This window comes from Rhinoderma darwinii, chromosome 7 (genome assembly GCF_050947455.1).
Source record: "Rhinoderma darwinii isolate aRhiDar2 chromosome 7, aRhiDar2.hap1, whole genome shotgun sequence".
In the NCBI taxonomy this organism is placed as follows: Eukaryota; Metazoa; Chordata; class Amphibia; order Anura; family Rhinodermatidae; genus Rhinoderma; species Rhinoderma darwinii.
In genome coordinates this window covers 139465978-139481417 of record NC_134693.1, presented here as the reverse complement: position 1 = coordinate 139481417, position 15440 = coordinate 139465978, and the positions used below count along the sequence as shown (strand labels likewise).

General features: G+C 43.7%; 1 protein-coding gene across 1 annotated transcript in view; it reads right to left on the bottom strand.

Annotated features, from left to right (window-relative positions):
• The window catches only part of PLXND1 (plexin D1), a 99869-nt gene that overhangs the window by 1697 nt on the left and 82732 nt on the right, over positions 1–15440 (bottom strand). Inside the window, exons 25-34 of the mRNA XM_075831841.1 lie at positions 14612–14810; positions 13141–13287; positions 8292–8448; positions 6806–6909; positions 6417–6480; positions 5810–5844; positions 3618–3722; positions 3169–3332; positions 2323–2470; positions 168–308 (exon numbers count right to left, since the gene is read on the bottom strand). Coding sequence (XP_075687956.1) covers positions 168–308; positions 2323–2470; positions 3169–3332; positions 3618–3722; positions 5810–5844; positions 6417–6480; positions 6806–6909; positions 8292–8448; positions 13141–13287; positions 14612–14810 — 1264 coding nt within the window. The remainder of the gene's footprint in view (positions 1–167; positions 309–2322; positions 2471–3168; positions 3333–3617; positions 3723–5809; positions 5845–6416; positions 6481–6805; positions 6910–8291; positions 8449–13140; positions 13288–14611; positions 14811–15440) is intronic.

Sequence of the window (15440 nt, the reverse complement as noted above, 5' to 3'; positions counted from 1 at the left end):
GCAGTTTTCCACAGCGGACGTCCCGGCTGAAGAACTGTACCACATTTTGGTGTGGGTTTTCGGCTGGAATTCCCGGCACTGCCCAGGACGGATACGCTGTGTGCTTTTACACAGCGTATCCGCCCGTCCTGAACTTACCCTATGACTGGTAAGGAACGTTCTCTTACCCGCGACTCCTCGGCGAGATGGGCGTTCATCTCCTGCTCGCTTAAAGGACTCATCTCCTTGATCTGTCGGTAATATTTCTGCACAATCTTCCTGTATTCGGGGATTTCCTTGGCGTACAGCAGCTTGTTGGTGGGAGAATCCTGGGATAGATATCATATTGGATGGTTAGACATGAGGACACCAGGAACTAGAATGACTATCGGTACTATCTTTACGTATACGCTCTGAATTTCTCCTTTAAACGGTAGCATTTCCGTCCTTTTGGGGGCAGGTCATTCCCGGGCGGGCTCTCCGACACCCCCTCCCCACTCGCCCTGAGTTCTCGCGTCGCCTCCTCATAATCTGTGTGTGGCCACTGGGCCTGTTAGTCCGCAATCTTTTGATGTCCCCCCCTAGAGGCATTTTCCTGCAAATATTTATCATGTGGGTCATTGAACTCTCGTCACTGAAAACATTCCCAGCTGTGCAGGGCGGCCGGTGACCCACAGAGGCCAAATCCACATCAGAGACTCACAAAACACCCACTTTTTACCGTGTGCAAGTAATGGCGAGCCCCGTCACATGTCGTCACTTTGTACGGTGGTAAAGGGCAGGGTCTGGGATTTGGATCATCTACTTGCACATTTTTGTAAATGATTGACCCCCTGGAGTCATACAGATCTTATTGCAGCTTCATACGAGACACGTAAAGGAAACAATCAACATTTTACAAGATGTTAGTCATTTGCACAGAACATATGTAAGGGCCGGTGGTCTGAATCACTAGAAACAGTTCTGGGTGATTTCACTGAATGCACAAAAAAAAATCAAAAAAAAAAATCTCATAGTCATCAATTAGAGTACAGATTCTTAATAGCAGCTCTGGATGTAACTAGAGTATTAAACGTGATGTAATGTAAAATCAATACTAAATAATTAAAGCAAATAGTAATCAAATGTTATCAACTTTTTACTGAGATTTAACCTGTAAAATGATGTCCAAAAGTAAGCAACCCTCCAGTTATATAGAATTACTCTTGATATATGTGACTGGTTTAAACATTCTCTATATTATGTTGAAATGAAGCTCCACCTTAGATTACCATCTGCGCTATAGTTAGAAAACGACAATAACGATGTTGGATTTTACATTTTCTTTCTTTTTTCTCCTGTTGGTACATGGAAACCATCAGCAAGCTGATGTTGAAGGGTCTGTTATTCTTCATATGTGTCTCTGTTGTTTCCTAATGTAAATGGTTTGATTGACTTATTAACTCTTTAATACCACCTGCAGCCTGCCTCATTAACGCATGAATATACTCTTGTGTCCATATATATTTATCAGACTGGATCCTCTTGTAAAAATGAGTGACCGGTTTTCATGTATTGACGAGATGGACTATTGTGGGTATCAATGAGAATAAAAGAAAGGTAGGAAAAAGCCCAAGCAAAATTAGTTAATGGCCTGCTTGCTGATGGTTTCCATGTCCCAACAGTGTACAAAAACAGGTAATGAATATATATTACAGAGAAGCTGGGTTTGATATTTGCTGACTATAAAGCGAGCGATGGAGCACAGGACATATTAAGTGTGGCTGAATGTAGCTTGGCCGGGGTTTATGAGTAACATCGCGAGTATTTTCCCACAGAACGGATTTGTGAAAAAATGTAAACAGCTGTAGATGTACGTTGTGTGCGCCCCGGGGTTATGCTTCCAAATAATATTTTATCTCGTAGGGAAAACATAAACTGAGATGATCTGTTCGGCCCTCGAGCTGTTATACAAGAAAATACATCATTTATTGTAAGGCTGGGTTCACACGACGGTGTTACGTCCGTAATGGATGGAACGTATTTCGGCCGCAAGTCCCGGACGGAACACAGTGCAGGGAGCCGAGCTCCTAGCATCATAGTTATGTACGACGCTAGGAGTCCCTGCCTCGCTGCGGGACAACTGTCCCGTACTGTAATCATGTTTTCAGTACGGGACAGTAGTTCCACGCAGAGGCAGGGACTCCTAGCGTCGTACATAAGTATGATACTAGGAGCCCGGCTCCCTGCGCTGTGTTCGGTCCGGGACTTGCGGCCGAAATACGTTCCGTCCGTTACGGACCGAACATGCTTGTGTGAACCCAGCCTAAAGCGTTGAATTGAAGACATGGGACTTCTTCTCACCTTGCCCAGTTGCATATCGGAGATGGAGCAGGCATCGATGAACGCTTGGGCGATGACCGACAGGCAGGCATCCATATGGTCCGACTTCTCCATGTCAAATACGAATTCTGGATTTTTCAGGATGTTCACCCAGAAGCGCAAAGGAAGACTAAAGGTAAAAAAGAAGAATGGCGAGATGAAGACGCGGAAACTACTTTGCAACTACATCTTAGGCCTTATGCACACGACCGTAGTGGTGTGCACGACTGTAATTTGGGGTTCGGAAGGCCGCGGAGTGTCACCCGCGGGCCGCCCACATATTGCGGGCCGCGCATATGGCCGCGTGCATTCATTATTATGAGCCTGGACCGCAAAATGCGGCCATAATAAGACATGTCCGTTCCTTTTGCGGTCCAGGCTCCTGGGCCATGCACGGACCGTGGAAACCACCGTCGTGTGCATGGCCCCATTGATATGAATGGAGCCGCAATTCACCCGCAGATTTTCGGGTGAATTGCGGCCGCAAATATACGTTCGTGTGCATGGGGCCTTATTCATATCCATCCTAACCGACACAGCTGCAGGGCTCGTTACAGTGTATCACAGCTGTCTTTTAAGGGTATATTTAGACATCACGGTCATATTGCAGTTTTTGTAAAGAAAATGTTAGTTGACCCTTACAAGTCGTGCGCCTGAATCATCTAGAAATCATCATGATGACAGGTTGTTAACCTCCTGATCTAAATATGAATGTTTGTATTCACTGACAGCAAGCAGAGATCTTGAAAGTGGAGAAATCCTCTATTCCTGTGAGATTAATCTGTATATAGATACACACAGACCTGGATGCAGCAATTTGCTTCTTACCTGTTGGTCTTCCATATGTGAAAGGTATCTGGGTCGGAGATCCCCCTTTTCTCTGCCTGTTCCTCAAGGAAGTCGAAGAAATACTTGATGGCCAGGGGCGGCCGGTCCTCGCGAATGCTGAGGATGGCTCGGAAAAGATCGTCCAGGAATTTCTGCAATGTTCCCTGTAAAACAAGTGATAAAGCCGATGACCCCGGAGAACTGAACCATCAACCAATGTAAAAACGGACGATGTAATGAGGGGCGGGGTCAGGGCGTGATTGATATTCCGTATACACGGCGAGCCGAGAAGCACCATTACATATAATACCAATGGGTGTACATGGGATGTAGCTACCCCGCTCATGTTTCATAATAGGGGGAGTCACACTCCTGACTTCTGACTCGCGCTGTGTAATTCTCCACTGCTGACAAGTGTTGGCGCTCTCGGCAGGAACAGATTTTCGTACCTTTGTAGAGAGGAGGCGGGTCAGATAGATTTCAGGTAGAACCTTCTTCCTATGACTTTGTCGGTGAGATTTCTTATGTTCTTGGATGTCGTCGGTTGGCAGGACCTGGAATGTGATGGAAGACGAGTAATAATGACATATATATATGTGTGTCCGGGTCCGTAGCATTGTGGACACTACACCCTTCATCTATTAAAGGGCTTCTCCACCTAAATGTATCTTGCCCACTCTCTGCCCTCAGGAGTAAATTCTGTCAGGAACTAAAGACCTGGGCAACTGACAGACTGGTTGCTAAGGACACCACCACTGAAAAGATTGTGGTTGTTAGGCAGTGTGTCCCTAGCAACCAAATCCTAGTGACTCAGCTGTGCAGCACAAAGCTAGATTGACGCCAAAGAAGGGGAAAGCCGCCCCCGATACCACTCTCCAAACCCCCTTTTGCTATTGCTATTTTTATCCTTGTAGGGGAAAGACAGTCACCCTTGAGATGGTTGCTTCTCCCTTGGTTGCCCCGGTAAAGGGTACTCAGGATCACCCACCCACATGCAAGGAGGAGGATACAAGTCTGTGCTAGGGGCCCCGTCTCTTCTTGGGCCCCCAGCCCAGCAGGAAGCTTTTCTATGGTACTATGCTTTCTTTTGAATCTATATCATACTGTACCTCCTGACAGTACCGTTTTTTTTTGCGGGATTGTTCTGACAAACGGACCTCAAAGGAGGTGGGGCTTATGCTAATGAGCCAGAAGTGGGCGTTTCTGGGAGGTTTTTACGGATGTTCCTGGGTCTTAAAATGTCCCCTGAATAGGGATTCCAATATTGAGATAAGGTATGTGCCAGTCACCTGCGGGTAAGCCGACCATAGAGACGTGACAAAAGGAAATGTGTCCCCATGCAGCGTGCGCTTTTGTCCTGTCAATATTAGAACGGTCTGTGTGATCAGAAATTAATTCTGGTGTAAATTCGACGGTTTGATCACTTTTTATTAAATTTTTTGTGGGAGACGAGGTGACCAAAAAAGAGAGATTCTGGCGTTTACAATTATTTTTTTTTTACGGCGTTCACCGTGCGGGTTAAATAACGATATATTGTAATAGTTCAGACTTTTACGGATGCGGCGATACCAATTATGTTTATTTATTTATTTTTTTACTATGCTCTAGGGGGAAAATGGGAAAAGGGGAGTTTTTTGAACTTTTAATAAAAAAAATTTTTTTACACCAAAAAAACAACTTTATTTAACTAATTTTTACTTTTTTTATTAGTCCCCCTAGGGGACTTCAACCAGCGATTGTTAGATCGCTTGCACGATATACTGCAATACTAATGTATTGCAGTATATCGTGATTCTGACAGGCATCTATTAAGCCCTGCTGGAGGCAGGGCTTAATAGGTGTACAAAGATGGCGGACATGGGGGTCTTCATTAGGCCCCCAGGCAGCCATAGCAATCATTGCCCCGCCCCCCCCCCCCCCGCGATTGCGTTGCGTCGCCCCCTCTTTCTAATGATTTAAATGCTGCGGTCTCTTTTGACCGCGGCATTTAACGAGTTAAACTAGCGGGATCGCGCTCGAGCGCGATGCCGCTAGTTACTCTGAGGTGTCGGCTGTATCAAACAGGCGACACCAGCATCGTATGAAGCGGGTTCACTCCGGGAGCCCGCTCCATACTTCCCCTACCCGACTTTGGCGTATGGATACGTCAAATGTCGGGAAGGGGTTAATAGCAGCCTTTATTATACTCCAGAGCTGCAATCATAATTCTGTTGGTTGTTAATGGAAATAGATTATGAACACACAGTGCCCAAGAGCTTAGCCAAGTGTCTATAATGCAGTCAATTTTTCCTACATCAGATGACTGTACAGTGCTGGTATAATATCTATATCTATAAACGCTGCAGAATTGTTGCAGAAATAATCCCATTCAGATGTATGTAACAGATCTCCAGTTGCATACAAATCTGCAACAAATCTGCCGCGTGTAAATATATCCTAAAGATGGCATTTCCCAGAATACAAATCGTTAAAGCAAGCCCTTTGCTGAAGCAGCAGGTCGATGTGAACTTCTGTAGCCTCAGAGCGAACATGAATTTGTTCATGCAGCTCTGACTGTGACTGGAGCATAATGCTATATCACCAACAATGCAAGACAGGAGAGCATGCTCTGTACAGACAATGAGACAACCCGACTACTTACCAAATGAAAATACTTGTCCGTGTCTAAATCTTTCACTGCAAAAAACAAAAACAAAAATATCCTTAATTGTAATTGTAGTGTATGGCCCTTTAAAGGCCAACGTCCCAATAGTAAATTGATATCAGATCGCTGGTGGAATTTTGTGGAAATTGTCTTATTTATTGCCTTCCCTTCTCATAAACCACAGATGAGACTCCTCAAGCAATTGGCCAATGTAAAATTGGCCATAGGCACAAAAAATGTACCACACATCGACAGCGGGTGAGACATATGCCCGTGCTTGAACTCTTTGCTCCGCCAGTGATGATGCCAACTCTGACGGGGTCTGATCCTCCCCTTTCCTATACGATCACACAAATTGTTTACATCCAGAAGCTGAAAACCCGTCCTGCTCACGTCCAACTGACGCAGCTGCATGACTCGTTACAATGTATCAGACGTGTGTCAGCTAGATACGACAGACATTTTTTCGGCCTTTGAATGTAAACAAGAATATTTCCATCCACTGACAGCAAGAAGATCTTGAAAATGGTGAATTGAAACACGACGTCTATTGGAAAGTTGCAGAACTTTTCGCAAAAACTTCTAACCCTACACACCAGCTCACCTCGGCCAAGGGTGTTATCACGTTGATCTTTCAGACTCATCGCCAGCGATGCCCCATCACAGACCTGGCACATTAATAACAATAATTAAATGCATGTTATAAAAAAAAACAACAAAAATAACACCACTCCTTACTTATTATAATGATACAATATACAAGTGGCTGTAATCTACGTATAAACTCCAGAGAGGTTCTGTATGAGCAGTGGGCAGGTTGTCCAGGATGAGGACGTGGCTTCCTCTGCTCCGCTGGCCTGTGTGTATTTGCTATTGGGAAGTCAGATTATTTGGCGCTATATCACTATGGCGCTGAGGTCACATGATCATCATGGACAATACTAATGGCCAATTCATTGAATTATTCCCGGGGACAAAGTCATTTCCGGGTACCTTGTAGTGCGACAACGTGTTCAGCTTCTTCCTTCGGTCTTCCATGATGGACGAGTCATCAAGATCTCGTAGGATGTAGCCCCTCGAACTGAACGCAAACCATTCTGTAGGGAGGAGGAAATATATAAAACGTTACAGTCTGAGTTTGGTCAAACGCACACATATTACGGACTTCACCTGAATATAATGGTTAGCTTCTACAGCTGGAAGTTGTGGGTATAACCAAACTTTAAAATGTATGTGCATGTTGTTTTTTTAAGGCTTCGCTCACATCTGCGTCAGGGCTCCGTTCATGGGTACCGTTGGAGCTTTCCATCAGGGGAACCCATGAACGGAATCCAAACTGAAACATACGGAAACCATAGGTTTCCGATTGCATCACAATTGATTTCAATGGTGACGGATCCGGTGCAAATGGTTCCCGTTGGTCACCGTTGTGTAAGGGTTCCGTCGTTTTGATGGAATGAATAGTGCAGTTGACTACAGTATTGATTCCATCAAAATGACGAAACCCTTACGCAACGGAGACGAACGGAAACCATTTATATTGACCAACCGTAGCGTGTATCACCAGACCACAGTACACATGTGTAGAATCAAAAAGGGTGCGTGTTAACTCGATAAGATTCAGCCCATAATAGGCGTGTATGACCAAACCGCGTGTATCATCATAATGCTAAAGTATAAATATATGTAAAATGCATGGGCATGTTAACTCCATAAAACGTGTGCACATGACCAATTTGTAAAATGCGTGTGTATGACCGCCTGTAATGTGTATGTACAACCAATTCATACCATCCATATAAGTGTTGGCTCCATAAGATGCAGTACATAAAATGCGTGTGTATGTACAAACCATGTGCATGTTAACTCCATAAAACGCGTGTGTATGTTGGATTCATAAAATGCATCATTACTAAAAACATAGTATTCATGTGTACAACCAAATCGCATAATCCATGTGTGTTAGCTCCATAAGAAGCAGTCATAAAATGCGTGTGTATAACCAACTTGTAAAATTAGACTATAACCAACTATAACTTGTGTACAACCAAACCGTAAAACCCGTGTGCATGTGAACTTCAAAAAACGCGCACACGACAAATTCGTAAAATGCATGTGTATGACCACCTGTAATGTGTATGTGACAACAAAATGACAATATGCATGTGTATAACCAAACCGTATCATCCATGTATGTACAAGCTCTATACGACACAGTTCATAAAACGCGTGTGTATGACTAGAGTATGAATGTGCACAACCAATCTGTAACATCCATACACGTGGTAATACACACGCATTTTAAGAACTGGTCGTACACGCATTTGTACTGGATAAATCTTTACATGTCTAGAAAAAGTTTGATTTAATCCAATCAAAACCAGACAATCAGATTGTATACAACTCATGTCCAATTGTGTTCGAATACAAGAAAATTGGTGTAACTCTACTTTATGTACGGGGACACTTCCATGTTTACCTAGGTCCACGTCTTCCACTTGTGGCCACTGTGAGTACGGCAGGTTCTTGCAGAAAGCTTCCAGTATTTTCTCTTTACACTGGCTGACAGTGTCCGTATCCAGCACGCGTATGGTCAACGAGTCCATGCCACAGCCTTGGAAGGAGACGTTGATATTCTGCCAAAAGAGGTAATGAGAGGGGATAAGTCGCTGATCAATGATAGAACCTCTATAGAAGTTAGACATATATATGATGACACCCTTGAAATGGAAGGATAAAGAAAGAATTACCATTCACAATTCTGCAGGCTTCAGAGCTGAAATCTCACTATATTTCCTGCTTGTTCAGTGTCTGCATACAGTTTGCGCTCGTGATTCGCATTCTAGGAAATCTTACCTTTACACCAGACTCTAATGTAGAAAAAACGAACACCTCCCCAATACATTATAGAAGCTCAGCTAAGCTGTTAGGTTATGTCTGTCTATAAGCTTGCTGACTGTTTCCAGTAGCAACTGACAGAATTGTGAATGTAGCTCTGTAGTATATTACAGGCTGTAACTCAAGATCAGTACAGGATAGGTAATGTAATGTATGTACAGTATGTAATGTATGTATGTACAGAGTTGACTCCACCAGAAGAATAGTGAGTGCAGCTCTGGAGTATAATACAGGCTGTAACTCGGGATCAGTACAGGATAAGTAACGTATTTACACAGTGACTCCACCAGCAGAATAGTGAGTGCAGCTCCGGAGTATAATATAAGATGTAACTCAGGATCGGCACAGGATAAGTAATGTAATGTATGTACACAGTGACTCCACCAGCAGAATAGTGAGTGCAGCTCTGGAGTATAAGGGTATGTTCACACGGCCAAATTACAGACGTAATTCGGGTGTTTTACGCCTGGAATTACGTCCGAAATTACGGCTTGAATGCGTTGACAAACATCTGCCCATTGAAAGCAATGGGCTGACATTTGTCTGTTCACACGAGGCGTATATTTACGAGTCGCTGTCAAAAGACGGCGCGTAAATAGACGCCCACGCCAAAGAAGTGTTCTGTCACTTCTTGGGACGTAATTGGAGCCGTTATTCATTGACTCCAATGAAAAGCAGCGCCAATTACGTCCATAATGGACGCGGCGTTCAAGCACCTGCACATGCCATTACGGCTGAAATGACGGGGCTGTTTTCTCCTGAAAACAGCCCCGTAATTTCGGCCGTAACGGACGTGCACGTGTGAACATACCCTAATACAGGATGTAACTCAGGATCAGTACAGGATAAGTAATGTAATGTATGTACACAGTGACTCCACCAGCAGAATAGTGAGTGCAGCTCTGGAGTATAATACAGGATGTAACTCAGGATCAGTACAGGATAAGTAATGTAATGTATGTACACAGTGACTCCACCAGCAGAATAGTGAGTGCAGCTCTGGAGTATAATACAGGATGTAACTCAGGATGAGTACAGGATAAGTAATGTAATATATGTACACGGTGACTCCACCAGCGGAATAGCGAGTGCAGCTCTGGAGTATAATACAGGATGTAACTCAGGATCAGTACAGGATAAGTAATATAATGTATGTACACGGTGACTCCACCAGCAGAATAGTGAGTGTAGCTCTGGAGTGTAATACAGGATGTAACTCAGGATGAGTACAGGATAAGTAATGTAATATATGTACACGGTGACTCCACCAGCGGAATAGCGAGTGCAGCTCTGGAGTATAATACAGGATGTAACTCAGGATCAGTACAGGATAAGTAATATAATGTATGTACACGGTGACTCCACCAGCAGAATAGTGAGTGTAGCTCTGGAGTGTAATACAGGATGTAATTCAGGATCAGTACAGAATAAGTAATGTAATATATGTACACAGTGACTCCACCAGCAGAATAGTGAGTGCAGCTCTGGAGTATAATACAGGCTGTAACTCAGGATCAGTACAGGATAAGTAATGTAATGTATGTACACGGTGACCTCACCAGCAGAATAGTGAGTGCAGCTCTGGAGTATAATACAGGATATAACTCAGGATCAGTACAGGATAAGTAATGTAATGTATGTACACAGTGACTCCACCAGCAGAATAGTGAGTGCAGCTCTGGAGTATAATACAGGATGTAACTCAGGATCAGTACAGGATAAGTAATGTAATGTATGTACACAGTGACTCCACCAGCAGAATAGTGAGTGCAGCTCTGGAGTATAATACAGGATGTAACTCAGGATCAGTACAGGATAAGTAATGTAATGTATGTACACAGTGACTCCACCAGCAGAATAGTGAGTGCAGCTCTGGAGTATAATACAGGATATAACTCAGGATCAGTACAGGATAAGTAATGTAATGTATGTACACAGTGACTCTACCAGCAGAATAGTGAGTGCAGCTCTGGAGTATAATACAGGATGTAACTCAGGATCAGTACAGGATAAGTAATGTAATGTATGTACACAGTGACTCCACCAGCAGAATAGTGAGTGCAGCTCTGGAGTGTAATACTGGATGTAACTCAGGATCAGTACAGGATAAGTAATGTAATGTATGTACACGGTGACCTCACCAGCAGAATAGTGAGTGCAGCTCTGGAGTATAATACAGGATATAACTCAGGATCAGTACAGGATAAGTAATGTAATGTATGTACACAGTGACTCCACCAGCAGAATAGTGAGTGCAGCTCTGGAGTATAATACAGGATATATCTCAGGATCAGTACAGGATAAGTAATGTAATGTATGTACACAGTGACTCCACCAGCAGAATAGTGAGTGCAGCTCTGGAGTATAATACAGGATGTAACTCAGGATCAGTACAGGATAAGTAATGTAATGTATGTACATAGGGAATCTGCTGTTTATATAGATGTATTCTATGTATAAATTATATAATGTCTTAACCGAGAGCCACCTTAAATATAACTCAATTTTCTCAGCACAATATACTAAGATAATATGTTACAGTTCTACTTCTCGTCTTGTGAGTCTAGTTTATTTATTTTGCTATTATAAAACATTCTTGTGTAATTCCGTCTTAATGGGATAACTTGATTACTATGTAATCTGATGGTGTAAAGTCTTAGAGACACTGTGCTGATATTATCAGCTGTGGCATCACAAGAGGTCAGTGGTGGTGGTGGGGGGGGGGGGGGGGGGCTGGCGGAGAGACTGGCGTCCATTACTAGATATAAGATAACTTCCATCCAGAGTGCGGACATTACCCCGTTACTTCACTAATGGGCTACAACACAACAATGTATCACACATTCTAGTAAAGGCTTCTGGAATACTGGGCTTGTCCTCCAAATTATTCACTGTATAATGGAAAGTTGTAAAACTTTCTAATATACTTTTTGTTTAAATTTCTCACAATTTTCAAGATCTCTGCTTGATGTCACTGAATGGTAATATTCCGGTTTACTTCCAGAGGATAAAAATCTGTACAGACCTACTACTTCTCACAGCTGATGGTTTGTTACACTTTTATCTAGTATAGACCATCCTCTTTGAGCTAAACATATCAGAAACACAAATCTATTTTCTTTCCTGATGGGTTGTTACAATGTATAAGTGCAGGGGAAATCTATCAGTCTGGAGTCCAGGCTGTCTAGCTCACAGAAGATTGTCTAGAGTCTAGACTGAATAAAATTGTAACAAACCCTCAGCTGTAATATTTATTAAATGTTAGAATGTTGCCATTCGCTGTCAGCAAGCAGAGCTCTTGCAAATGTTGAGAAATTGAAACACAAAGTATATTAGAAAGTTGCAAAAGGTTTAATTATATGGTGATTAAAGCGGTTTTCCCATCTTGGACATTTATGGTATATTCACAGGATATGCCATAAATGTCCGATAGATGCGTGTCCCACCTCTGAACCTAAACCCCTGAACCTTACTTGGCTCGAGGTGGTCGGGAGTTATGGAAACAGCCGATCTCGCTTGGCTACACAACTCCAATTGAAGTGGATGGGAGTTCCGAAAAGAACGTAGAACGGCGACCTACGCTGTTTCCGGAAAGGCTGTGTCAGTGAATGGAGGCATTGATCCTGACATTGAGTGTTCCGCTATTGGAGTTTGTATAACATGATTCTTGTTGCACTCCTCAGGTGACACTTTGCCTGGAGATTCTCTCCTCTCGCTGGGAAGGCTACATAGGAAATGAGCGGCCGCCCCTTCTGTCTGTACCTCTCTCCCCGTTAGGCAGGGGCCATAAATCACAGCTCCCCTGGGGGACGAGCTCTAACATCCATTCTCTGGGACGGAGCGGATGGGGCTGTGGGTTAAATCTTTCCTCTGTCTGGGATATTTCAGGGAATGTTAGACTGCTCGAAAAACAATGGATTCGTTCCGTCATATATCAAAGTAACACTTCAAATGTTTTTGTAATATTTTTGTGCTCATTTTTCATTCTGTCAATCTGTGTGTACTCAAGAGGAAGCCACGCCCACTGCGAGGAACAAAACTTTCACCTGTCAAATTTATTTTGCTATGAGGTCCGACACCCATAACCCCTGGGGCTAATAAAGTGGGGGGCCCGGATAGACGTCCCATGCCCTGCCACCATGCGAGAAGCGTGCCCTCTCGAAATTCACCACAACATTACCTCCAAGGATAGTAGGTGCCTGACCAACGCTCTCTTATAAGGGGCCCCATTTAGATTTTTGCTATGGGGGCCCCTTCTCTGCTATGCATGACCCGGAGAGTAAATTGTCCTGTATGAGGCCAGTATTTCTTCCTTGTCACTCATGAAGCAGCCTGCAGCAATGGGGGCCATCACTTGGCAGGTTAACCTCATCTAAAATAACAGATGTGTTTGCTATACTATTACCCATCCTGTGGGTGGCGCTACCTACCATGGGTTTGGCTTCAATGTTCTCTCTCAGAAGCCATTCCTCGTTCAGCGTGTATCTGGCCTTCCCCGTGATGGCATCAATGGAACCCTTGTTAATTTGCTGCTTTATGGCGCACAGAAGCAAGAAAAACGGCTCTCCGACTGTCTCCTGCGGAAAGAAAATCAGATTAACCTCAGATTCTAAAATAAAATCTGCAGGGATATAGCAGCGCTGGACGCATAACTAGGCAGATTTGCCATTCAGGGGCACGAGAAAGCTGGGTGGCATGATAGGGCAGTCAAAATGGGTGACACTCAACTTTCCCAGGAACTGATCAGCAAGCTGAATAGAATTCCAGACAGAAGAGGACGACTCAGGAATGTATGGATTTCAGCTGCACATTTAATGTCACCAGCACGGGGACAGATGTCCGGCAGCTGATCAGCGACGCCGTCATATGATAGAACAATGACATATAACCATTTTGCTGCGGGGAGAATGGAGGCGATCCATTGATCGCAGCACAGACGCGAGTGATAATCCTAGAGATTCTTCCCCAAAGTCTTAAAGACTTTTATTATAATACAGGACGTCTGGAAGCAGTGAATGGAAACTTGCAGCCAGTCAGTGTGCGATCCCCTCTGCTGTTCCCCCCAATCTCTGGGATTTCCCTGTCACAGTGGTAATTAGATTAGGATTTGTTTGCACAATCCAACTGACTGGAACTAATCAATTCCAGGCCGCTCCTCTCCTTACAGCTCACGCTTATTACTGGGGGGCTGCACTATCACAACACAACCTGCGACCTCTCACCTCAATGCCAGGAAGACGGCAGCGAGCAATATAAAAATACTTATGTTTAATGACGGAGTTCATTTTTGGGGCTAAATCTATAATTGTTTTCATAATTTGGAGTCTATATTAGATTAGGGACTTTGGGGAGTGTATTTATTTATAGGTTTCTGTATTAGTTTAGAGGGGTCTGTATTTATTTTTGGGTGTGATAAAGGGGGTCATATGCACTATTTGTGATTCAAAACCTGTAGTTTGGGGGGTGTCCTATATAAATGGGAAAAGCATACAGCAAAAAAAAAATATGCGTGCTGCTTTAGGCCCCCTGCACACGGGCTGCGATTGCGGGCACGGACAGCCATCCGTATTTTCGGCCCGTGCTCCCATACAAAGTATGGGAGCACGGCCCGTAAAAAGCAAAAGATAGAACATGTCCTATCTTTTGTGGTACACTTCTATGGCCCGGACACCTGCCCATAAAAAAAACGTGATGGTGTCCGTGGGCAATAGATGTGAATGGGTTCGCAATTACGGAGGATTTTTACGGTCGTGTGCATGGGGCCTTATACAGCCTATTTCAGAATCTCCCTGATGTCTCTTCTCAAGAGTCTTGTGATTTAATTGGTGCCATATATAGAGCTGAGCCCTGCAAAATATATACATTACAGCCCCCACCGTACAGCACTGGTGATCTCCGTACCCTCAGACAACTGTACATGCAGATAGACATCCAGTTGGTCAGCATCTTCTCCACCACCGACTCTGTCCTGCGCAGCATCAGTTTGGGGTTTTTGGAAGCGGAGGAGTCTATGAGGTCGACCAGGAGATCCTTCATAATACTTGTGTAATACTCCAGCTTCCCATGTAGGGCTATGGTGAGTAGAGAGGCCAAGTTACACCTGAATATGGATAGATTATTGGGAAGAAAAGGGACAGATGAACCTGAAAACGGGACAAATAAAAACGGTAACTTCTGCGAATCGTTGCTGCTTGTTGATAGCTGTCTGGATTTGTGAGTTATTTGATGTTACCTACATATAAAATGCCACATATATTGTACGTCTCATTGACTACCCTAAGCCTCAACCCTCCCCTACAGGCTATTCCATTATAAGTATAGAAGAAGATAATGTCCAGAACTCGGTCCAATAAAATCCAATAGCTGCTATGACTAAGAACCTTTTCGTTCGAAACGCGTAAGCGACCTTCCCGGGAATGTTTTTAGTTTGTTTGAAAGTGACGACTTAAAGTTTTGGATTTTAAAGGATCAAGTGCTGGACATTATCTTCTTCTATACATCTACTGTTCTCATTTGCAGCCGACGCAGAATCGTTTGTGTCTACGAGCACCAAACAAAACTACAGCGTGGTGTTAGAAATACATAAAATGCATGGTGAGTGGATCAGAGTTTTCTTCTTTCTTCTATTCCATTATAAGATCGACATCTCCTTGATAGTCTGTCCCTCTACCCTAAGCCTCACCCCTCCTCGACAGGCTGTCCTTCTATAAGACCGACCCTTACTCGACAG